This window comes from Lissotriton helveticus, chromosome 7 (assembly GCF_964261635.1).
Source record: "Lissotriton helveticus chromosome 7, aLisHel1.1, whole genome shotgun sequence".
NCBI classification, from domain to species: Eukaryota; Metazoa; Chordata; class Amphibia; order Caudata; family Salamandridae; genus Lissotriton; species Lissotriton helveticus.
This window is the reverse complement of record NC_136068.1, coordinates 394772083-394797860: the sequence shown is the minus strand read 5'-3', so window position 1 is coordinate 394797860 and position 25778 is coordinate 394772083. Positions and strand designations below refer to the sequence as shown.

Here is a 25778-nt window from a genome sequence, read left to right as displayed (position 1 = left end):
TCTCCAACTATTGAAGTATTTGTAACATAGTTTGTGTGTTAGGCTGGGTCCTTTTTCCACTTTGTACTCTCGAATGCCATTGTGTCTACGCGTAACTCCCCACATTCAGTGTTAGTTTCCTTTACATTTTTGATTGCCTTCTTAATGCCCAGGTACTACATCACAGGTTCTTTTAGTAGGTGGTAACTTACATCTATAAGTTACAAACATAATATATTTGGCTTGCTTATGGTGGTAAACCGGTGTCTTACTACAAGCGATATCATCATACAACAAATGTGTTTCGGAACAGCTTTCGATGTGTTAAATAACAAGGTCTTTCTTTTCACTTTCTCTCCATAGTGGTCACAAGTGCCTAGACTTCTCCGTTTGGTGCCCCAGTCCTCCAAGGACCTTCCAACATGGCTCATCTTCAAGACCTGTCCGAATTTGGCGATGCAGCGGACTACCTTCGGAAAAGTGACACGGAGCTCATGAAGCTCCACACCATTCCCTTCGATGGTAAATCCTTGTGTTTTGTGGCACATTCTTGGGGTACCTTTCTTTGACGTCCTGTTACACAGCCGAACAAAAAGTAGCAGAGATAATAATTAGCATCTGACTCATAGGAGAGGTGGGACCGTGGCAGCTCAAGAGCACAGTGAGATAGATGTGAGCCTGGTTCATTACAGTGCCAAACTGGAGAAGGAGGCATGATGGAGCATGATAATGTGCTCCATGAGATAAATGAGAGGTTAGAAGAATAAAACATGCACATGAGACTACATTGTTTGATTAAGTTCATGCAATTTGGTCAAGCGAGGAATCTGGTGTAGACTTAAAGGTCCTAGTTCCACACATGAAAATGCAGGTACTAGACTCATCTCACATTGGAAGGGGAAGACAATCGTTGGGTCAGATTTCTTGCCTTCTGAAAGGAGATGATTGTGAATACATTGTGAAAGGAATAGATTCCTTTTTATGTCTCAAGCACTGAATTCTGGAGTCATTCTAGGGCGATCTATTGTCAAAAGGTGAGTCCACATGAGGTCGCACACTGCTCGTCCCATCAGCGTGTGACCCCGGAGCATGATGGTCGATGTAGTCAGGTATCAGCGGGTGCGCTTTTACCTGGGTCTCGAGTCTTCAAGGTATTCACTTGGTGTGCTTGCTATCCCTGGACACGTGTTTCGCGTTCATTAACGCTCATCAGCAGGGATTAGGCGTGTGCACGGGGTTGCTGCATGGGCTGCCGAAAGTGTTCATAGGTCCAGATACCTTTTAAGGCGCGCAGATGCGTTATCTCGAGGTCGTCACCTCACACCGGCTCAAGGGAGCCTGTATAAATAGTAAGTCCACATGAGGTCGCACACTGCTCGTCCCATCAGCGTGTGACCCCGGAGCATGATGGTCGATGTAGTCAGGTATCAGCGGGTGCGCTTTTACCTGGCTCTCGAGTCTTCAAGGTATTCACTTGGTGTGCTTGCCATCCCTGGACACGTGTTTCGCGTTCATTAACGCTCATCAGCAGGGATTAGGCGTGTGCACGGGGTAGCTGCATGGGCTGCCGAAAGTGTTCATAGGTCCAGATACCTTTTAAGGCGCGCAGATGCGTTATCTCGAGGTCGTCACCTCACACCGGCTCAAGGGAGCCTGTATAAATAGTAAGTCCACATGAGGTCGCACACTGCTCGTCCCATCAGCGTGTGACCCCGGAGCATGATGGTCGATGTAGTCAGGTATCAGCGGGTGCGCTTTTACCTGGGTCTCGAGTCTTCAAGGTATTCACTTGGTGTGCTTGCCATCCCTGGACACGTGTTTCGCGTTCATTAACGCTCATCAGCAGGGATTAGGCGTGTGCACGGGGTTGCTGCATGGGCTGCCGAAAGTGTTCATAGGTCCAGATACCTTTTAAGGCACGCAGATACGTTATCTCGAGGTCGTCACCTCACACCGGCTCAAGCGAGCCTGTATAAATAGTAAGTCCACATGAGGTCGCACACTGCTCGTCCCATCAGCGTGTGACCCCGGAGCATGATGGTCGATGTAGTCAGGTATCAGCGGGTGCGCTTTTACCTGGGTCTCGAGTCTTCAAGGTATTCACTTGGTGTGCTTGCTATCCCTGGACACGTGTTTCGCGTTCATTAACGCTCATCAGCAGGGATTAGGCGTGTGCACGGGGTTGCTGCATGGGCTGCCGAAAGTGTTCAAAGGTCCAGATACCTTTTAAGGCGCGCAGATGCGTTATCTCGAGGTCGTCACCTCACACCGGCTCAAGGGAGCCTGTATAAATAGTAAGTCCACATGAGGTCGCACACTGCTCGTCCCATCAGCGTGTGACCCCGGAGCATGATGGTCGATGTAGTCAGGTATCAGCGGGTGCGCTTTTACCTGGGTCTCGAGTCTTCAAGGTATTCACTTGGTGTGCTTGCCATCCCTGGACACGTGTTTCGCGTTCATTAACGCTCATCAGCAGGGATTAGGCGTGTGCACGGGGTAGCTGCATGGGCTGCCGAAAGTGTTCATAGGTCCAGATACCTTTTAAGGCGCGCAGATGCGTTATCTCGAGGTCGTCACCTCACACCAGCTCAAGGGAGCCTGTATAAATAGTAAGTCCACATGAGGTCGCACACTGCTCGTCCCATCAGCGTGTGACCCCGGAGCATGATGGTCGATGTAGTCAGGTATCAGCGGGTGCGCTTTTACCTGGGTCTCGAGTCTTCAAGGTATTCACTTGGTGTGCTTGCCATCCCTGGACACGTGTTTCGCGTTCATTAACGCTCATCAGCAGGGATTAGGCGTGTGCACGGGGTTGCTGCATGGGCTGCCGAAAGTGTTCATAGGTCCAGATACCTTTTAAGGCGCGCAGATACGTTATCTCGAGGTCGTCACCTCACACCGGCCCAAGCGAGCCTGTATAAATAGTAAGTCCACATGAGGTCGCACACTGCTCGTCCCATCAGCGTGTGACCCCGGAGCATGATGGTCGATGTAGTCAGGTATCAGCGGGTGCGCTTTTACCTGGGTCTCGAGTCTTCAAGGTATTCACTTGGTGTGCTTGCCATCCCTGGACACGTGTTTCGCGTTCATTAACGCTCATCAGCAGGGATTAGGCGTGTGCATGGGGTTGCTGCATGGGCTGCCGAAAGTGTTCATAGGTCCAGATACCTTTTAAGGCGCGCAGATGCGTTATCTCGAGGTCGTCACCTCACACCGGCTCAAGGGGGCCTGTATAAATAGTAAGTCCACATGAGGTCGCACACTGCTCGTCCCATCTGCGTGTGACCCCGGAGCATGATGGTCGATGTAGTCAGGTATCAGCGGGTGCGCTTTTACCTGGGTCTCGAGTCTTCAAGGTATTCACTTGGTGTGCTTGCCATCCCTGGACACGTGTTTCGCGTTCATTAACGCTCATCAGCAGGGATTAGGCGTGTGCACGGGGTTGCTGCATGGGCTGCCGAAAGTGTTCATAGGTCCAGATACCTTTTAAGGCGCGCAGATGCGTTATCTCGAGGTCGTCACCTCACACCGGCTCAAGGGAGCCTGTATAAATAGTAAGTCCACATGAGGTCGCACACTGCTCGTCCCATCAGCGTCTGACCCCGGAGCATGATGGTCGATGTAGTCAGGTATCAGCGGGTGCGCTTTACCATGAGATAAATGAGAGGTTAGAAGAATAAAACATGCACATGAGACTACATTGTTTGATTAAGTTCATGCAATTTGGTCAAGCGAGGAATCTGGTGTAGACTTAAAGGTCCTAGTTCCACACATGAAAATGCAGGTACTAGACTCATCTCACATTGGAAGGGGAAGACAATCGTTGGGTCAGATTTCTTGCCTTCTGAAAGGAGATGATTGTGAATACATTGTGAAAGGAATAGATTCCTTTTTATGTCTCAAGCACTGAATACTGGAGTCATTCTAGGGCGATCTATTGTCAAAAGGTGCCAACCATAAATAAAAATGCTAGGGTACAGCAGCTGCGGCACGTGCTGGTAAGAGCGACGGGGCGGTGGAGCCGTGTGGTGGGGATTTCGACGGATGATGAGGGGAAATTAAATAAATAATTAATTTGCCTCGTCATTGTCCATTAAAATTCCCCCTCACCCGGCCCCACCCCCCCACCGATCTTACCTGCATGGGCCATGGCTGGGGTGCAGTTACATGCTCCAGGGAGAGCTGCTTCAATTACAGTGATATGAAGGGGGAATGACAGCAAGCAATAACTGACCATTTGGTCTCTCCATTTCGGCATTCTGGCATGTCTCTTTGTGTATTTCCCATTATTCCTTGACACATTGTGAGCATTGTGATGTATTATATGGTGTGGTGGTGAGACCTCACGGTGTAATACAGTCACAAAACTGTCTTGGGTCCAGTCAGACTTGTTTGTAAAACCTCTTGCTCAATGCTGGGGGTTGTAGGACATTAACACGCGTGGTTTTTACTGCACAAGTCTTCACATCGCATATTTAACACCTTCCATGCTCATGACGAGCTGAGCTTGTCATAAGGCATGGTGCTCAGGTGCTCATGACGAGATCAGCTCGTCATGAGCCGTGGAACGCTCGCACGCGGGGATAATTCCCCTGCTGTGCTGAGCATTCCCCGGGAACGGGATCAGCTGTGACGAGCTCAGCTCGTCATGAGCACCGGAGCACCGTGCCTCATGACGAGCTCAGCTCGTCATGAGCATGGTGGCGCTGTGCGTGCCCCCCTCCCCCGCCCCCCAGCACAGCGGGGGAATTACCCCCCCAGCACAGCGGGGGAATTACGCATAGCATTACCACACTTGTACATCCGTTAACATTACAAGTACACTTACAATGCAAACAACTAGCACGCATACTTTCACCACGCATACCATTTCTCTCTCTTTGCTGTAAGTCAATTGATAGCAGTCACTTTGTTAGCACTGAAACTTTCTCTTCACACTGAAATAAGGCACCTTTCTTTGCTGTCCTTTAACACTGTTGACAATTATACATTCTTTACATTACTAAATACTCGGTACACTATATTGCTCCGAAGTGGCTACAGAAGGTCAATTAGTACTTCAAAGGGTACCACTCTCACCAAAAAAAGATCATTATTCTTTTGGTCTTCAGAAGTCATATATATTAATTCTGAGCAATATTATAACTCTTTATCATATTTATTGAATTTTTCACTTTTTTAAAAATAAAAAGACATTAGCACAAACACCTCATTATCTTTTTGATCTTTACAAAAAACGATGGAAACACATCCATTGTTCACATTTACGTTTTTTGTTTAACAATGCATTAAATGTATAGTCTTGTCATGTTTCATTTGTTGCCTTTAAAACACTAAGATGTATTGTCTGCATAATATGCAAAGATTCTAATGTGTGTTTACATCGTTTTTTGTAAAGATCAAAAAAGAAATTGAGGTGTTTGTGCTCATGTCTTTTTATTAAAAAAAGGGAAAAACTCAATGAATATGATAAAGAGTTATAAAATAAAATAATATTGCTCAGAGTTAATAAATATGACTTCTGAAGACCAAAAGAATAATGATCTATTTGTGGTGAGAGAGGTACCCTTTGAAGTACTGGTTTGTATGTGATTCTAGCCTCTCTTTTCCTTAATTTGAATCACCCCCCTTTCCTCTGCTACCCAGAAAGTCAATTGGCACTTTTCAACCAAACAACCAACATCTATATCTGCTTGTACAACGCATTTTGCGCTGCAAATCTTAGATGTTAAATGTTATGTTATAATTCAATCACTCACATCTATGGCTGCATCCCTAAAATAGTGTAAGTTTGGTTTAAAACTAGTGCTTTCTGTGAACACCTGTTTTTCTAAGAAAGGACAAGGGTGCTGCCAGACAGGGCCGTCTCTAGGGCGGTGCGATCGGTGCCACCGCACCGGGCGCTTACTCGGGGTGGGGCGCCATGTTAATTGTTTTGAAAGCACCAAATGCCACGTTCCTTGTCCCAGCAATTTTCAAGCATTAATAAAAATGTCTCGATAACTCCGGTGATTAATGTTCTTCCTATAGAGAGACCGGAGCTTTGTCCGGTAGAGGATGTTTTGACTCATCATAGCGCAGCCACAGAAGGTTAATGTGCCTGCTGCAGAGAATTTGTCCAATTCAGACACTATAAAAAGGTCAATGGGTTATCGTTTAGTAAGAGAGATCCTTTTGTTACTCGCCCTTCAAAAGTTAAAATCATAATATAGAGCAGTGAGCTATTAACTGTCATCCAAGAGCTGCATGCAAACTGCAAGGAATATATTACAACTACATATTTTGTTTTGCCCAGTCTTTCCTTATCCTAATATTGCAAGAAGGGTTAATTTAGGTAGAAATCAATTTCTATTATTAAATAAAACCCCTAAGAATGGTGTTACATTTTAAATTCTGAATTTGTGCTTTTCCAGACCAAGGACTCTTAAACTGTACTGCCTACCACTATGGATGATATGTGACTCCTACACCTTTTAGACCTCTGTCTTATTTAACATTTTCTATACACCTATTTACACACATATGATTGTCTCCATGCAATGTAAGTGTGATGTAAAGTGTTCTGACACCTTAAACTGGTATGAGTGTCGCAATAAAACTAAATGAATCTAAGAGAAAGTGGTTACGCACACTTGGGGGGCATTGTCAAATGGTGGTAGTGAGGGAATCTGTAGCGAAGTGGTCATGGGGGGGGCGCCAACAAATATTGTCGCACAGGACGCCACCAGTATTAACCTCATCACTGCGGCGCGAATTCTGCCGCAGTGCTGAACATTCCGATCGTGGGCGTGGTCATGACGGTTCCCGGCCGTCATCAGCACACGCCCACCGTGACTCATGACGGCCGGGAGCCGTCATGAGCATGGAAGAGGTTAAAGCCGGCCCTGCTGCCAGAGTAGATCTTCAACGGACGCCAAATGGATGCTCGCCAGATTTGGGTGGGGATGGGATTAGAATGCTCCCTAGGTTTGTTCTTTGAAAGAAGTTCATTATACTGATGAAGATGCTGTTTCAGAATTCATTAGAGAGTGTAATAGTAGGCATTTTTCACTGCATTTATATATATTTGTATGTTGCAGCACTCTGATGTTATTTTATTGCTCCATGGGCGAGGAGCGAGGAAGCAGTTTAGTGGTGGCGGCAAGAAATCTCTATGTTTAGATTTCAAAGGAGCGCATGCAGAACACACTTCTTTCTGGCTGACTTAAGCCTCATTTTATGGGAGGAGATTTCCAAATGGAGGATTATAGAGGCAGCGAAATCTACCACAAAACATGTTTCTCTTGTTTTAGGAGCTGCAACACTGTCACCTACATTAAAATGCATGGTAATGTCTTGTGTTGTAAAGACTTGCGTGGCAACAGTCTTTACGATGTACAAAATGCATGGTAAATGGTATACAAAGTAAAAACTTCATGGTAAAGGTGGTTTCACAATTCTGGGTAGCTGTGGCTTCAAGCAGCAAGGCTTAAACAAAAAACAAGTGTAATGCAATTAGAAGCACAAAACAACAGAATAAGAAAGTCACACAACATGAAAGAGATCCAACACCACTGGAAATGCAATAGGTCTCAGATTATTTTTTTGTGTTAGAGCAATTGGCATTGTAAATGGCAATGTCTTTTAATATGTGTTATAGAATGTATATATGTGGTGTAATGGAATTATGTGGGTTGCATTGGATTAGTTAGTTGTGGAATTGTGTGGGGTGGATTTGTGTAGTGTAAATATGTGGCATGTCAGCTGTAGAAGTACGTGGATAGACAGCACCCTGTCCATGGGGGTACCTTGGGCACACCTTGGGGGTGACTTGCATATAAGAAAAGGGAAGGTTAGGGCCTCGGAAGTTGGTGCACTTGCCAGATTGGCATGGCTGTTTAAAACTGCATGCGTAGACACTGCAGTGGCAGGTCTGAGACACATTTGAAAGGCTACTTGTGTCGGTGGCGGCACAATCAGTGCTGCAGGACCACTAGTAACATTTGATTTACAGGCCCTGGGCACACACAGTGCACTCTACTAGGGACTTACCAGTAAATCGAATATGCCAATCATGGATAACCAGTCATAATTACGATTCACACAGGGAGCTGATCAGCAGTGGCAAACTGCCCAAAGCATCTGAACCAGTAAAAAGGAAATTCAGCACACTGTCCAAAATGCAGGAGGTAGAATCAAAAAGTCAGGAGAAACAGCGCCAAGGATGCCAAGTCTAACAGTTCCACAGTATGAGCTGTGAGCTTGGTTGAAGAGCTGCCATGTGTCAGAAGGAAAAGGAAGAATTGGATCTTTCTGCACCCTCTTTAGGCGTGTGATCTGAACATTTTGAGGTGGAGTCGGTTTGAAGCTGTTTGTAGTTCAAAGGGCGAGGGGGGTGCGGGGTGGGTGTAATGCCAGTGCTCCCCGAATCAATATAGGGTACTTTGGGTGACCTAATTTGAGGCACACATTGATCCTCATTGCTGTGGGACTGATAGCCCAAAGAGATGTTGCTTTGCTTTTGGGTAGTCTTAGTACCCCTGTTTTGGAGCGCTGGAAGAAGGGTATGGATTGGTGCGTGACTACTGAAACAATTGGGTATGAGAGTTGAGGGTGTGTAAAGACATTTTAAAATATGCGAGTCCATTGTTAGATCATTTAACTTGAAGTGGCACAGGTGGTACAAGGGGCTGTGCACCTAAGTCGAAGGGTAGAAATGAGCTGTTCGGCAGTTTTTTTCTGCTTTTGTCCCAAAGCGAACTTTGGCCCACTGTCCCCATAGTTGGTCTTAGCCATTCCGGCATGGCTCCAATTTTATTATTTATGTTGTTGGCTTGAGGTGCTGTTTTTCGTACACCTACACTGTAAGGTAGAATAGGAAAAGCTTATAGTAAATATAATAGTAATTAAGGTTCAGTAGATGAAGTGAGGTTAAAAATAGTAATGTGAAGCCAGAATATTATTAATTTATTTAAGATGAAGATCTAGTGGTAAGTGAAGTACTGGATACTATATGACTGCCCCAGCCCCTAGAGGTGGGGCTACTTGCAGGCTATACGCCTAGAGAATAAACAACAGTTTGGCAACTAGTTTCCGCTCTCTGTTCCTGCCACCAACTCATCTATCTGAACAACGGAGCAGCCCCTCTTGAGCGGGGTTGCTATTTGCCCATCAAAGGTGGCTTCTCCTTTGAAGCTCGCCTTTTGGGCAAACACACTATGTGGCTTCCTATGAGGGGAAGGTAACATCTTTTTCTGCAGCAGGCCTCTATTGTTCTAGGATTGGGGTGTCATTCACACTACTCCCAAGTAGGGCAGAAAGCTGTCTGGTGGTCAGCAACTGCAAGAGCCACTGGAAAAACTGGGTAACAGAGTGGTAACATTCTAAACGTTGCCTCAGCTTGCTAGTTGTATTAAATTCGACTTGGGCATCAAGTCAGGTTTAATGCCATATTTAATTTGTTATTTTGAAGTACCCATTCTGTTGGTCCCATTCAGAAGGTAGAACAGCTGAAGGTTAGTCTGTAACTTTGTAATAGTCAATGTGTTCTCCGGGTTACCCACAGTAAAAAACAAACAACAATTTAGGGGGTTTATTGTTAGGAAATAAAGAAATATATATCCTATTTAAGAATATACAGTTCCCTGCTTTAGGACTCGTAGGCCTTCTGTAGGGGAGACATACACATATTGTTAAGGGAAGTGTTGACTTTGGCATTGGTTTAAATGGCAACGTGTAATTAGCTGTTTAAAACTACTCCTCCAGGCTGCAGTGGCTGGCTGGGAACCATGTTTGTAGTATGTTACACTCAGGGTGACACAACCAGTGCTGCAGCCTTGAATAGGCACTTTAGCTTACAGGCCCTGGGTACCCTTGGAACCATTATCTATGGACCAATAAGTAGGTTAAATTATATCAATTGGGGGTAGCCAATTCAACATATACATTGTACAAGGTTAGAACACTGACACTGAGGGCTGGTTAGCAGGCCTCAGTGCACTCACTCTCAGAGTCGAAAAACCAGCAGCATCAGTTCTAAACTTCGGGGGTGATCAGGCAAAAAGAGGCATTTCCTTACACACATTGAAACGTGAAGGTCATATGTTTGAAATATGCTAGTATAATATTTATGTACGTAGAGCATTCATTCCGGTAAGACACGTTAGGTCTGGCTCTTCCTAGTACGTGGTTAAAAACAGTAGAGAGCATTAAGAACAGTACAGTTTCACCCCAAATGTTACTGTCAATAGGTTGCATTTTTCACACTTGTGAGCTTTAGCAGTACACAGTAAAAATGATGGGCTAGGTGTATTTGATGTTTTTATGGTCACAAACAGTCCAAATTGCTGTTTGCAACCACAAAAAAGTTTCTGTCCATTTGCTTAACCTATTTTAGGAGTCAGTAGAATTTTACAGACTCCTAAAATTGGTTTGCGACTCCTTGACAATTTGCTATTTGGGAAGTTTGTGTTGTGAGCTTCCCTTCCAAATACAAATTGGTATGTGATGTATCTACATTTTCAACCCAAATCTAGTCGTAATTCATTGAAAAATAGCTGACTCCTGAGTTAGGGTGATAAGCCATTCGCAAGAGAGAATGGGGTTCCCTTGGGATCCCTTCCCCATTTTGAACGTAAAAAAAAACCAAATAGTTGCAGAGTAGGCAATGACCATTGCCAACTCAAACTTGAACAAAAGTACACTTTCATTGACTTATTGTTCCCCCTTTTTATTGTTTATTATTCTATTATTATATATTTTGACATTGTATTGTAGCTCTATTATTGACTTTCTTGCTTTCGCTATTATAGTTTACCTCCTTCCCTTCCCTTTTTGCATTTTGTTTCGTTATAATTTATCACTTATTGTATCTTATATATTGATATTTTACTAGATTTTTGCAATGTTACATTTTTCCGTATGTCTTGCTTATTGTTTATTATGTTACTGCTGATAAAAATTCAATAAAATATTTTGAACACAAAAAAAACATAGTTCTGTACCCTTCAGGGATAACAGGCTGCATTACAAAAAAAGTTTACTTTATTTAAAGGCCATCACAGACTTGGTGGCTTGTTGACCCTAGCATGCCAATATCCCTGTGATGGCCCCAAATCAGAGTGAGTTGCAATTTACAACCTAGTCCATTATTATTCATGAGGTGGGTTGAATTATAACAGATTAGAAATCAGAATTCGATGCACCGACCTATTAGTACACAGGTTACCTTGTAAAATGCAATTGTAGCCATAAACATACTGGTCACAAATTATAACCAGTTTTTTGCAACCCATATTTAGTACATCCGGCCAACACTCTGGAAGATTGTGCCGATTAGGTAGTATGTGATGTGATTTTGTGCTATATTAAAAATTGTTTGCAAATCTTCCCTGTAAAGGTAATTGTTATAGATTGGATGTGGCTCTATCGCATCTGATGACTAAGATCTGATTTTTGCTATCATGCAGGTAAGAAGAGAACCTGGATACCAGATGACAAGGAAGCTTACATTGAAGTGGAAATTAAGGACTCTTCAGGAGGCAATATCACCGTGGAGACCAAAGACAAAAGGGTACATCATCGTAGTTCTAGATATAGGGAGACAGAGGGTGAGTGGGCACGCGTGCGTAACCCAAGGACGCCGGATGCTATCGGAAAGCCCATGCGGAAGGGACTTTCAGTGAAATAAAGGAAGGACAAGGGGTGTGGTGTAAACTTCTAAAATAACATTAAAGGGTATTTAGATTCCAGGTGCCACACTAACTGTTCAATTGTGAGATGTGTTATTAATAGGAAATTCAGGCTTGAGATGCCTAGTTCATTTCTCATTCAGGTATAAAATGTCATGCTGATTGGTTATTCAAGATCGGGATGCATGAAATAAATATTGTCAATTAGTTACTGCGATATGAGATATTGGTGGGGCTGTGAGGGGACACTTGTCATGCTGGCTTTCAATAGACGTTTTAAACAGTCTCTTCCCTGTGTGTATCTCTGTGTGTGTGTGTTTGGTCACTTGCCAACATCACCAAAGGGTGGTATATAATGAGTTCTGAATAAATAAGATGTCTTGCTGAAGGATTATTGAAGGTAAACTATCATGATACTATAGTTTATGGTACTGAGTTGTGATTTGTAATGGTGATGAAGTGTTAAGGTGTTTTTATCAGGGTTTTGAGATGTCATGAGGACAATATATTTGGGGGGGCGAGTCAACCTCAGGGGATTTAACTTTGAGATGTCACAACGAGGGTGCATTGGGATGTCTGATGTATTGACTTAGGGTCGTGTGGCAGTTACAAAGTATTTGGAGGCGAGAAAAAGCGTCTAAGAAAAGGACATGGTGCCTAAAAAATCCCTAGTATAGAGATAAAGTCTTATATTGTTCGAACACCACCTCGCTCTTGCTTTAAGTGCAGCGCCATTTCCAGTGCTGAATTCACATCTGCTTCTGGTGACATTGTTCTGCCTTGGTTCCTTCTCCAGACTCTCGTTGTCAAAGAGGATGACATCCAGCAGATGAACCCCCCCAAATTCGACATGATTGAAGACATGGCTATGTTGACACACCTCAACGAGGCGTCCGTACTTCACAACCTGAGGCGTCGTTATGCCAACTGGATGATCTATGTGAGTTAAGGCGCTCTCCATACCCTCTGTGTGTGTGTTTGTGAGAGACAGAGCGAGTGAGTGAAATGTATGAATGAGTTTGTACGCGAACATGCGAGTGAGTGAGAAAGTGCTCAGTAAAAGCAGTCATTTCTAAGTGGTCATTGAAAGAGTGAATGTGTAAATGAATAACGGTGGAAGTGAAAGCAATAGTAAATTAGTTCTCTCACTCTGGACCAGTCTGTTTCGAATGCGTGGATTTGATGGTCATGACTGATCCTTGCTGCGGATCATGAGCACAAGCTGTGCATGGGGTCATAGTTCAAGAGCAGCCAGTTCACCAGCCCTTCCACAAGGGGGCCCTAATCAGTTACCCTAGTCCAGTGGACCAGGCAGTAGCAGCAGATCAGAACCCTGCTGTTATTGATTTGAAGGTCCCAGACACTGACACCATGCCAGATACAGACTCTCTTTACTCATCGGTTTCAGGCGTAGCGTGCATGTGGTTGAGCAGCTCTGTCGCGGTTGGAGGGACTCTCGGGGGTCCAAGTGCTTTAAGTGGGCCAAGAAAAAAAGTTGTCTCTTAAGAAGCCTAAGAAAGAAACTTAGCATTGATATCCCATAGCCAAGCAACTACACAACCCCAGAAACACACTTGCAGGAATTTGGATAACAAATGCAGAAGAGCAAAGTAAGAAGCAGATGCTGTTTCTTTTGATGAAAGAAAGTTACGTCACAGGTTTATTCAATAATGTCATGGGTTAATTTACGACGATTCAAAGTAACCAATGATGATACAACTTTAACTGGCTGTCAGCCTGATTGACCAACAAGCATCAGGACAACATATAACTGATAGGATACTCAAAGGGCTTTGAACGGGTTTACCCACCTTTGGAGACCATGGTGAAGGGGAATATTGCTACCACTGAACACAACAAACTGCTCAGGCTGGCAACTGTCCTAGGGAACACAGGGGCGCTGTTTACTGAGAGCCCACAGGAGGCCAGGCTGAGGTGTCCGCTAGAGGTTAGGCCTCGTGGTCCCTACCCCCGGAAGTGACCCAACATTGTATGAATGAGGCTCTATAGGCATAATTGACCTGGGTGCTTAAATCCATCTTCGGCTTTTCCCTGAAGGAGAGGTGGATGCAGGCGTGGGAATGCAATGTTACTGTGGTGACCCTCAATAGTGTCTCTCTGTGTCAGACACGGGCAGCCAGATTTAGAAAAGTCTTCATCAGGGTTGAGAGAGTATGGCCTAGTGCACGTGGACGGGTATCCTGTACCTTCAAACATCCTACATTGAACCTTCCTTTACTAAGAGTAGAACCCAAATGAGCTGGCGGCAGCAACACGTTTATCAGCTAATGTACCATTTAAGGCCCTCATCCCCTTTCTACAGCTGTATTCTCAAGATTTAAAATCAGAAAATATGAACACAGTTTTAGACTACATTCTCAGTGCTCTTAGGTGGACATTTCAAAGGGGCAGGAAATTATTTGAGGATCCACACATTCAAAGCCGCTAGTTTTGCACTAAAGGAAATGGACCACACACATATTCCAAAACAGGTATAGTTTGTATGAGTGCCATTTTTTGTAGACCTGATTCCCTCTGTCAGTTTCTTCTTAAGCACATCGATATGAAAAATTATACTTTTATAACATCGAAATTCCACATTTTGCACTGTATTGCATTTTCAAGTATTATCGAATTAGCATTTTGTAAAACCTTTGAACCAAAAATAGGACATTTTGCTTTATTGCACACAATATAACAATGGGATAATGCATTTTATAACAGAGTTGAAGCGTAACCAAACAATGTGGCAAAATAAAAATCTCTAAAAGGAAACTAAGGTGAAAGTAGAATAGACGAAAGAGGTGTAAGGACTTTAGAGAACGAAATAAGATTGTATTTCGTTGAGGTACGAATAACGTTTTAAGAAGTCACCCCAAGAATTCACCCCAGATATTATTACTTTTTCCAGTAGACTCATTAGATTTGTAAAAAAAAAAGATTTACATGGAGGATAATTGAACCATTTCACAAATCCAGCAAACTACTTTTACTCTTCACCAGAGCCTTCCTAACTTATGCTTTTTTATCTGGATTATTATACAAATTTTCTTAATAAAATTAACTGTTCCTTTTTTCATTTGTTCTAACAGAACCATTATACTGGAAATGTAAACAATTTAAAATTTGGTGACAACGGTGCAAATGAGTGACTCGAAAAGGAAAATAGCTGCACTTAGTTGAGAATGTTGGAACAAAATTAGATAAACAATCTAATATCCCTGCCTAGATCAAAACACACAGGTTTTCTGTCCTCTGTGAAATATGGGGCCCTTCGGGAATGGTCTTAACAAAGCCCCCTTGGAGATCTACCAGTGCTGAACACTGACTGGATCTGGCCCGCGTGGGCATCACTGTTAGTGCTAAAACTGCGCTTCCAATGGAACTGTCTGTAATCTGAATTTCAAGAGATCCGCTTAGGACCCAGAACAGTAAACATCCCTGCTATAGCCTTTCCACAGTGCCTCCATCAGTAGTCAAATACATGTCTTCTTATCGTTGTGGAAACTGAGATTGATCACAGATCCATTGTCTGCTAGAATGGGACATACACCTTCAAATGTGGTTTGCATGATCTCAAAACACAGCCACCTTTCTGTAAAACTCTGATAACTTGTAAAGAAAAGAAACCTCCAACTCTCTCTGTTTGGAACCCAACATCACATGGGCATTACTGTATGCCTCTGTTTGTTGGACCTTGCATGAAATAGATGAAGTCAAACAATCTTGAATTTGGTCTAGATCATTTTTCGAAAACAATGTGTATTTTTTTCATAGTGCTGAGTATTTATATATGTATTTTTGAAGTTTTATATAGCGCAAACAAGATCCAGAGGGATATCAGACACTTTACAATAGGATGTAAGGAAGGACATAAATACAAAATTGTCATCAAGTAGGAGTAAATGGACAAAAAAAAGAGGATTAATATGTTTATTGAAGGGAGGTAGGATTCACAGGCCCTGTTTAATGCTATGCTCCCATTCAATACTAATCTAATGTGAGTGCTGTCTTAGGTTGGTTGGCGTGTTCCCTACGTGTACAGGTACTACGTGATGCAGGGCTTAGAGGACCATTATTAAAGGTCATGTAGTGCTTAGATCAAGTCAGGTTTAGATCTATAACCAAAACGCTGTGCTCACACGATCTTTCAATCTCATTCCAGACATACTCGGGACTGTTCTGCGTGACGGTGAATCCGTACAAGTGGCTCCCAGTCTACACTCCCACTGTGGTGGCTGCGTACAAGGGGAAGCGACGCTCGGAGGCCCCGCCCCATATTTATTCCATCGCGGACAATGCCTACAATGAAATGGTTCGCAGTAAGTACCTTTACATTTGCTTTCCTTGGAAACCCTGGACCTTATTTACAAGTAAGTGCTGCAGGACGGCACCGCAAGCCGTTTGGCTGCGCCACGCTGCAGCACTTTCAAAGCAGAGGGTTGCCTCATATTTACAACAATAGGTCGCATCCCTGTGCATTCCCCTGTTCTGACGCACAATGGGCTGTCATGTGCCACGCAGGAACCCATGCGGCATGGTGCAAGGGGACCTGCGATGCAGGGAGATAATTTCTGTGCAGGAAGGGGTATCTTCCTGCACAAAAACAAAAACAATAAAAAGGGGTGTTTTCCTCTTCCTATGTCTTCTGCTGAATGAAGCACCCCTAGAAAGAGAACAAAATTAGAAATGCGCCTTGCTATGCCACCCCTGGGGTGGCATACCATTCTGCCGCATTTCCAGGTTTACGAACACTCGTAAATCTAGAAATGCAGCAGAATATATGGGTGATGCGTGGGAACACCCACAGCAACACCCATGTCATCCTCCTTTCAAGCAAAGTGTTGCGTGAGAAGGGGCCAAGTCTACAAGGACAGGAAAATCCATGCAGGGTGGCTTTAAGTGTCCTGCTTAAACAGTATTACTTATAAACAATATGGACAATGTAAAATCACCCTTTGCCACTCCTTCCAAACATTTCTGGTAATTTTTTGCTTTTTAATTGGTAAGTTCTGCACTTAAGCTTTTAAGCCCTCTCAGTTCAGGCAGTATGGGATCTGGGGCACAGGAAGATAAGGAATGTATCCAGAATCACATAATCGGTTTAGAACCCTATTTTCTCTGCTCAACAGTCAACTGTTCAACAACTGCGGTTACTTCAGGGAAATGCAAAGAGAAGGGCACTGCTAGCCAGTACAGTTGAAAAGGGGAAACATTGTTTACAACGCGGGGATTACATTGCGATGCCATTACATCACGGTTTTTATAACGCAAGTCGTTACAACGACTTGCGCTGGAGTGCGCTCTAGGATAAGGAATAGTATAATTTACTATCCAACATCTTCCCTACTGTACGTAGACTGGAGTTGGATAAGTAAATTATACTACTCCTAAGTCCAGCGCCCTCCAACGCAAGTCGTTGTAACGACTTGCGTTGTAAAAACCGCAATGTAATGTGCCGCGATGTAAAATGTATGCGTTGTAACGTCATACATCCGTTGAAAAGTGGTAGAGCTGGCTTCTCAATGGTGAAATGACCCCATTTTCAAACGAGAATAGGGAAGACGAGAGAGATCAGAAATAAGGACAAAAGGTTAAGGAGTGTATTCTTTATAGAGATGTGATGGAGCCCACATTCCCTGAAAGGTGGGGACATGTTTTGCTATTAGATCCTTCTGCTCTCACTCATTTTTTGCTAGTACCGATGGAATTTCCTTTCTACTGTCTCTATCTTCATGTCATGTGTGTCTGAATTTCATGCGTAGAACTGCATTATTGTGTTTGTTCTTCTCTTTCAGATCGTGAGAACCAGTCCATGCTCATCACGTAAGTCCTCTCTGTAGTTTCTTTGTTTACCTTTCTGCCTTTCTGTTTAAGAATCACAGAGTAGAGAGAACATTTACCTCCATTGGCAGTATGAAGAGTGTGGTTTGAATACAGTGGTATGTGGCTCTTTCAGAAGCTGACGGTGGAAGGAAGCTCAGATGTAGTTGTCCAACTCCCATATTTGAACTATATCACTGAGCATGTTTTCCCACCCAAGATCGTTGTCCGCAATCTACCACCCGCATAGAACCACTGCTAACTCAAATGTCCCCCATCAACGGAACGCGGACTGAGATCATTATTACAGAAAAAGAGAGATAAGCTTGAAGGAGCAGCGCAGGGATGAGTAAGGCACAGCTCCACAAAGCCTCAAACCCGGGCCGGTGAGGTCTTGTTAGGGATCCACTGGCAGTGGATTTTAGGGTCACGGATTCCATGAGGAGGGACACACTGGCTGAAGTCATCCTAATGGCAGATTCTGTTGAAAGATGAGTGGTATTTTATAAAGGGGAGGCTTTATATTGTAAAGTAGCATATTAACATTACTCTTTCTAAAAGCTGAGCTGTGTTAAGAGTCAGTTGGCTATGTTTGCTGGACTGTTTAGAATGATATAATGTGTTTGTTTGGATGGGATCAATTAAGGCCTGAGTTAGAGCTAGGCAGATGGCATACAACGTTACAAACATGGCGGTCAGCAGGTCCGCCTCACTAAAAATGCATTAGTTGAAAGTGCACTTGTAATAAGGAGGATGGGATGTTTGAGACAGAGTACCTATTTGCCAAACTCTAAACCCGGCCCTTACACTTGAGAAGTTACAGTTCCATGGAGCGAGACATGCTCTTATGGTTCTCGACAAAAGTAAATATGTTCTTGATTATTTTGGGTGAGGACAACCATAGTCATTAAAAATAACTGAAGTAAAAATTACATACAACAGATCTCAGCAAACATATACAAATCACTGGACCTATCTGTAGTTGCCCTAAACACAGGGATCATCAACAAGAATCCCAAATGCATATCCAACGATACTTATTCTAAGCAGAAGGCTTGAAAATTGACAACTCATCAAGACAGAACTCATGAAACCTTACCTCAAACAAAGAATACAGGCAATGGCAGCCCACACTTCCAAAAGTAATTCTGAATATAACACTCATTAAAAAAAACATTGGCAAATATTCAGAGTTATAGCATGGAGCTAGCCCTCATGGTAAGTGGTGCACTTTATACAAAACTAGAATACATTCTGGCACGTGCAGGTTACAAAGGCACGTACAGGGGTTTACACCATGTACCACATTTTAAGGTAGGTTATAGATTATTATGGAGGCATTGTTCAATTCTCAGAGATGGACGCTAGGCAGAGTAGGGGCAAAATAAGGCATAGAAGGCAAAGAGGAGAAAGTGTTTAGTATCCAGAGGAAGCTTTTCATTATTCAAGAGGTGGAAGTGAAGAAAGGCAAGAAGTTGGAGGGGCAGAAGGCTTTCTAAATCCACATTATCATTGGCTTTGAGACACTGAGTTAAAAGTGTGTGTGTGGAGGGGGGTCGTATATCTGAAGGGTACACGCTAATGTGAGAGGCTTCTGTAACTGCCTGAGGTAGAGGATTTGTTAAGGAGGCCTAGAAAGTAAAACTTTGCAGCTGTAGCCGAGCCCTCTCTCCTTCCAGAGGCGATAGGAAAGCACGATTGGGTCGGAGTGGTTAATTTCCATTATCAACAGTGCCCAGGAAGCTAAATAAAGAGCTCTGGAGTGCCTGTCACCCCCTGTCAGGTGCTGGAGACATGCCCTCCCAAGCCATATCCTAATTAGGTAAGGTAGGGAGTGAGGGCTTCACACGTCTGGCAGTTTTCCTGGAGCTCTTTAGGGAAGGGCTCAAAAATAAACCCTGCTTTTTGTAATCTTGCGCGATTACAGGGGCGGGCAGTGGCTTTGGAACTGATGTCACTGTTAAATAGAAACTGGTCCCTCTAGCGACAGAAAGGGCTGCCTGGACGCATGAGCCCGGAGTGACAACCACAACTTAATTGGAATTTGCACCAATCAGAAAATGTTGTTGCTCTTTATCTAATGAACAAATCACTGTGATCTCGTCCAAGTCCCTGAAAACTTCAATTTTTTAACCCAAACTTTTTTTCCCCGAAGCATTACGATTCTGTCTGCCTCTGGAGCTGCGGCATTGCAGACTTGCCAGCTCTCACAGGTAGTGACTGCCACCAAGGCTAACAGCTTGCAGGGCGCTTGATGTTGGAGGTCAGCAAGGCTATAGCAGAGCCAGATTTAGATTCCATTTGCAAATGGAGCAATACCGGGACTAATTTATGGGAAGTGTCGCATTGCTGCGGCAAAGCAGCGATGTGACACTTCTTGGTACGCCCTCCTTGGGACACCATTGATACGCCGTATTTACAGTATGGTGCATCATGTTGCAAGGAGTTACAGATACAACAGTATTACTGACATATCTGTATGCGAAAAAGTGGCGCATTGCTGGGGTGTATCTGAAAACAGACGCAACTCCAGCTATGTGTCCTTTCACATGGGCCAAGCCCCATGTGAAAGGACCTGCGTCAACCTTACACCTGCCATGAGGCATGCATAAGGTTTTGACACAATGGCGTCCTAGAAGTGGCGCACTGAAATCTTATAGATTTCAATGCGCCACCTCTATGAGGCTTTGATGCAGGGGAACGCCTGCCCTTCATACATTATACCTGACGCAGGTATAATGTAGCGCAGGGGTTTACGAAGTGACGCATCTGCCTAGATGCGTCAATTAGTAAATATGGTGCAACATGGCGCATTCATTACGCCACCGCAGCGTCACAAAAAGTGACGCAGCAATGGCATAAATGTGATGCAGGGCATCATAAGTAAGTAAGGGTTTCCTTTGCCCCCCCCCCTCGCCTTAGGGAACTGTTGAGAAAGATTCCATAGGCGTAGTCAGTGGTCCAGGCAACCACTGCCAACTCTCAGAAAAACGCTTTCCTGCTCCCTTTACGGAAAATGGGCTGTTTAAAAAAAATATATATACTTTATTTAAACACAATCACAGACATACATGGTGGTCAGCTGACCCTTGCAGGACACCATCCATGTACCTAATGAATATTAATTCAGTAAGTCGGATTATGACTCAATCCAATTCAGAATTTGCCAATCAACCTAATAGTTACAAAGGTAGGTTTACAAATTTCTATACTGGTCGCAAACTGCGACCATTATTTTCAACCAGTTTACATCCGGCCATTAGTTCATTGACACCAAGTTCCACATTTCTAGTGAAGACTTCTTCTGTGGCTGAGCAGAATCACTGAATCTGACTGCCCCCATTAGACACCACACTGGTTCCAGCAGTGCTTGAATTGGAAAAATAGAAGTGTAGGTACTCAGTACCACAGTACCTGTTTGTTTCTGAGATGTGCCAGTACGCTCTAAATAAACGTATTATATTTCTCTTGAGAAGTGCCGGTACTCTCCCTCTCAAAATAAAAAAGTACCGGTACTCAGTACCAGACAGTACTGGCCTATTTAAAGCACTGGGTTCCAGCCATCCTGCCTACGCTGGGAGGCAGATGACTGTGGCTGATTATTGATGATAATTTGATCCCTCACCACATGTTCTTCTTTCCAGGAAGTGCTTTCATGCTGTGTGTGCCCCTTCTTGATATTTTCATCCTGTTTTTTGTGTCCATATTTATGTCACTCAATAAGCGGAGAATCTGGTGCTGGCAAAACTGTGAACACGAAACGTGTCATTCAGTACTTTGCCGTAGTGGCCTCTCTTGGCGAAGGCGTGGGGAAAAAAGGCGTAAGCTGAACCTTCGCTGGCGTGGTGCTCATATAACTTTTGTTTTTGTTTTTTTGCTTTTCTCATTAACTTTTATGAACTGATGTTTCCATGTATTTCCCTTCTGTGTTTACATCATACTTCCTAGCAAAACCCCATTTTAATTTAAAAATATAATCTTATAAGAAGGCTCTTTTTTGTCTGGAACTATGTTTATCACTCATCCAAGCACACAGCCATGACCCTATAGAAATATTCACAGAAACATTCAGAGGAGTACATACAGAAATGAACACTAAGATACGCATATCTACATAGAGCTTCTGATACACACAGGAGGTGCACACAGATAAGCACACAGGGCAAACAGCCTTTACCGTGTGTACCACACAACGCCTTTACCACACATCATTTACTGTGCATGTATTTGCCATGCATATGTCTTTACCATGTGCATGCCTTTACCATGCAAGGTAAGCATATTTAGGGATATATATATATTTTTTTTTTTCCACTAAAAAAACAAAGGTTACAGGGACGTTATAGGTAGGCTCAGATTTCACTCGTATAAACAGCCCCCCCCCCCCCCAACCCGGCCAATATTGATCCCGTGGGGCTGATCCACCGGGGCCCAGCCAATAAATGGTGGGTGCCCTGGAGCCAACATTGTTGGGAGCGAATCCCCCGCTGCCGCAGCCATCTCCCCTTCTCCAGCGGGAGCTGGTATTGCTCCCACCCCTGGGGACCAGCTAAAATGTTGTTAACTGTGCACAGGAACAACATTTTCATCTGTTTCCTTGTCTGCTTCCGTGCAGGCAGGGAAGCAGACGAAAACTCATGCCCTTATTTATGAAGATCTTGCGCTGCCAGTGTGTCACTTTTAAAATGGGAAAAGGTGACATATCAGTGGTGCAAGGCCTTCATAAATGAGGCCCTCAGTTTCCAGCAGGCAGAATCATTTTTCATGTTCCTGCCCCCTGGGAGTGGACTTAGTGTTTGCTCTGGCTTGGCAGGAGCTTTGAAATTACTCCCGGCAAACTTACCTTAACCTATACTTAACTTGCATGGTAAAGGTATACGCGTGGTAAAGTCATATGCTTGGTAATGGATATGTGGTAAAGGCAGGCGTGGAAAAGGCATGTGTTGTAAAGTCAAACATTCAGCACACAGGCATACTTGGAGACACAGAATCTAAGACAAACATGTACACACACAACACATAGAAACTATAACATTCAATCTTTAGAACAATGGGGCATTAAGCACACATAGAAGTTTCAAAACACTATTTCAGATTGCTTATGTGCAGGAAGAGATACCTTCCTGCACATAAACAATCATTCCCCTCAACGCAGGTGCCCTTGAACTATGGTGCAAGGGTGCCTGCGTTGGCGCTAGGCAGCTAAATTAGCACCAGCACAGAGGGAAATGCAAAGTTGCATCGTATTATTTTAAATATGATGCAGCCCTGCGTTTTAAAAGTGGCAGAGCGCGGCGTTAAGCCAAGGAGGTTAACGGCGTGCTCAGCCACTTCCTTGTAAATATGCCCCAAAGTGTTCCGTCTTGAATCCTATTCTTCATCCCTTTAGAGCCATATTCCCTATTTTACATCACACGTGTAATGTTTTTAATTTCTCATTTTCCTTTGCATCTCTTTTGTGCTCTACCCTCTACTTCTTTATCATTGTGGACGTTTTCTGTTTGAATTTTACAACCTCTGCTTATTTTGTTATTGTTTTTCCGTGATGTTTATTTTGCAATTGAAAGTGTTTTCTTCATTGATTAGAGGTGAATTGGCCTGTTGGGAATACCATTGAATTCCTAGTAAGCCAGGACCTCTGAATGGCAGGTAGGGCTGGGGCTGAGTCAGTCACAAATGAGGTTTACATGTGACTGGCTCCTCCCCAGGCTTCTAGGCCTTTTGGAGCCATTAACTCATTGGGAAATCTCCCGGATTCCTGGCAGCCCTTTCTACCTCTACGTTCTTTGGTTGATACTTCCAGCTTCAGAGGTATGTCTGCAAGGCAAGGTGAGGTCGCATCTTTGGGGGGGCACTTGATCTTTCTTAGTCCTGGGACAGATCTCTTGGACCACACACTTGGTTATTCGAAGGTGGAGATGGATTGGTCTACTTTAGCAGTGCTTTAAGTCAAGTGGTGTGCATGCAGGGATAGGGATGTATGATGTTACAACATCACACTCTTCCTTAGTCTAGAGCGCCCTCCAGTGCAAGTCGTGGTAACGACTTGCGTTGTAAAGCAACAATGTAAATGTATTGCGGTGTTTTGCCAGGGAGACGTTACAGAGGCACTGGGACACGTTCACTATTGTGGATGTACACCTTGTCCAAAACATCTGGTGAGCACTTTGCACACATTGCATTAGTGGACACACCTCTCCCCTGAGATTCCACGTTACCTCCACACCAGGAGGATTCAGTAAACTTCATATTCAGTCATATGTCAACAGCTTCCTGTGGAGACTTTTATAAGTGCTTACAAATTGTCCCTAAACAAAGTCTGTGCACCTCCCATATGGCGAGTGCCTCTGAAAAGGATGAAAGGGCTTGTTAAGTCACACATTAGAGCATTGGTACTCACGAACATTTGCACAGGGTCTAGCAAAATGTTAAATAAAGGGGCAATCATTTATTTGCAGGTTAATACATGCTTGCCTGTTTATTTAACATTGTTTTCTGAATATTAGTATTCAGCAACTAAACAGCAGCTCATGCTGCTGTTCACTAGGGGGGTCACATGTAAAGGGCATGAGGACCGTAAGTGGCCCACGGGCCGCACTTTGAGTATCCTTGAATTAGAGATAACCGATTTGTGGCCGATCCATCCTAGCTGCCTTTTGCAATAGTGTCAGAGAAATTGTGTGATTGCACACCCTGTGGGACAAAGAGGTCTGACTCAAGGCTAAGATTCTCCGGTGAATCTCCAACAAACGACAAAAGCTGGCTGCTGAACAGAACTTAAATCTTCCTCTAAAGTTGGGAGTGTCCCCAAAGCTGTTTGGAAAATATTTTTGTTCTCGTCATTTTTCCCTTGCCGTGTTCATGAATTAACAGTTGGGGCCTTTCCCGTGACTTTCTTCCGGACCTGTGTCTAATGTCTTTAATATATTTTTGGGTGATTTTATTTCCCTTTGATACCTCGACCCAGATGACATTTTGCTGAGTGCGTTCTTAACTCTGCAGCAGTGGGACTGCTGTCTCTTTAGTGGTGAAGGTGGAGAGTGGTGTGTGGAGCTGTCTTTTAACCAAGATGGATGGATTCACACTAAGCACATTTCTATGTTTTTTCCTATTTCAGCAAGCTCCAGCTACAAGAACTGGGGTGAGTATTACACGTAAACTCGAGGAAGTCCATTTACCAGGTGCATGCTGTGAAAAAGAGTGAAAATCCCAAGCAACTTGCTTCCAAAAATGTTTCTGCAATTTCATTGGTCAATTTACACTGCTTGTGAAAGCTGCCAAAATAGTATCTTTTAGCCTATGACTCTTCCCCTCTCAGAAGGAGTGGTCAATTGGTCTACAGGGTAATCTGGGCTGGACTGACCACATGGGACACAGGAGACATACCAGAGGAGAGGGCTTTCCTGCAGAGAAATATCTCCATGGGTTCTACTATGTCAGATTGGGAAATATAAATTTACCAACTCTTTGCGCTGTTGCAAAGTTACGCAAAGTCACGTAATGCAGTGAAAAGCAACACTTTGGTAGTTACTTTCCACTGCAATAGGCATTTTGCCCTAGAAAGGTTTCCTTGTTGAAGTTCAAAAAGTGGTCTGTACTGATTGGCGTCACTTTTCGTCAAGGGGGTATTACTGAGGGGTTACAGTGTAAACACCCACAGGTTTTGGCACACAGCCCATGATAGCCAGACTGGGTTTTACATCAAAAACCTAAGCCTCCTTGAAGAAGAGCCTAACAAAGAGAAATATTTTTATTTCTAAAAAAATACAAAAACATTGTGCTGAAGTTTACAGCACACATCCAATGTGTGCGATGCTTTTGTTTGTCCAGACATAGGAATATTTACCAGACAGGTGTGATTCCAGTTCAAATTTTTGCTAGACAGCGCACAATCTCCTGTGGGAGGTAGATCATCATACAAGGAAGCCTTTAAGAGTTCAGGGAAGTCCAGAGATGTTCTAAGGCATGGGCAAACTGGGCTCTGGCCCAGGGCCCAGCCTTTCATGCCGCCCCTGATAGAGCCAGCTCTGTTCTGCAGAGAGTCTTGCCCTAACAACCTTTAATAATTGGTTGATGTTTGAGAGTCCAGTACATACATTTTGAAGAGAAAAGTTGTGTTTATGTTTCATGCAACAGCCATAAAAAAGGTTTCTTTTAGATCAAACAGGACCTTACATATGAGAAATGGGAGAGTGTCACAGAGAATATTTGCAGTAATATTAGTGAACTGTTTCAGAGCTACAATATTGAAAAAACTCATAACCATCCCTGAATATTAAACCAAAACACATTTAGAATATGGACGAG

The 25778-nt window shown here is 43.7% G+C and overlaps 1 protein-coding gene across 1 annotated transcript in view; it reads left to right on the top strand.

Annotated features, from left to right (window-relative positions):
* Positions 1-343: 343 nt before the first annotated feature.
* MYH7B (myosin heavy chain 7B) overlaps positions 344-25778 on the top strand; it is a 114840-nt gene continuing 89405 nt past the window's right edge. Inside the window, exons 1-7 of the mRNA XM_078652244.1 lie at positions 344-501; positions 11427-11530; positions 12445-12588; positions 15814-15970; positions 17447-17474; positions 21196-21292; positions 24589-24612. Coding sequence (XP_078508370.1) covers positions 402-501; positions 11427-11530; positions 12445-12588; positions 15814-15970; positions 17447-17474; positions 21196-21292; positions 24589-24612 — 654 coding nt within the window. The 5' untranslated portion in view covers positions 344-401. The remainder of the gene's footprint in view (positions 502-11426; positions 11531-12444; positions 12589-15813; positions 15971-17446; positions 17475-21195; positions 21293-24588; positions 24613-25778) is intronic.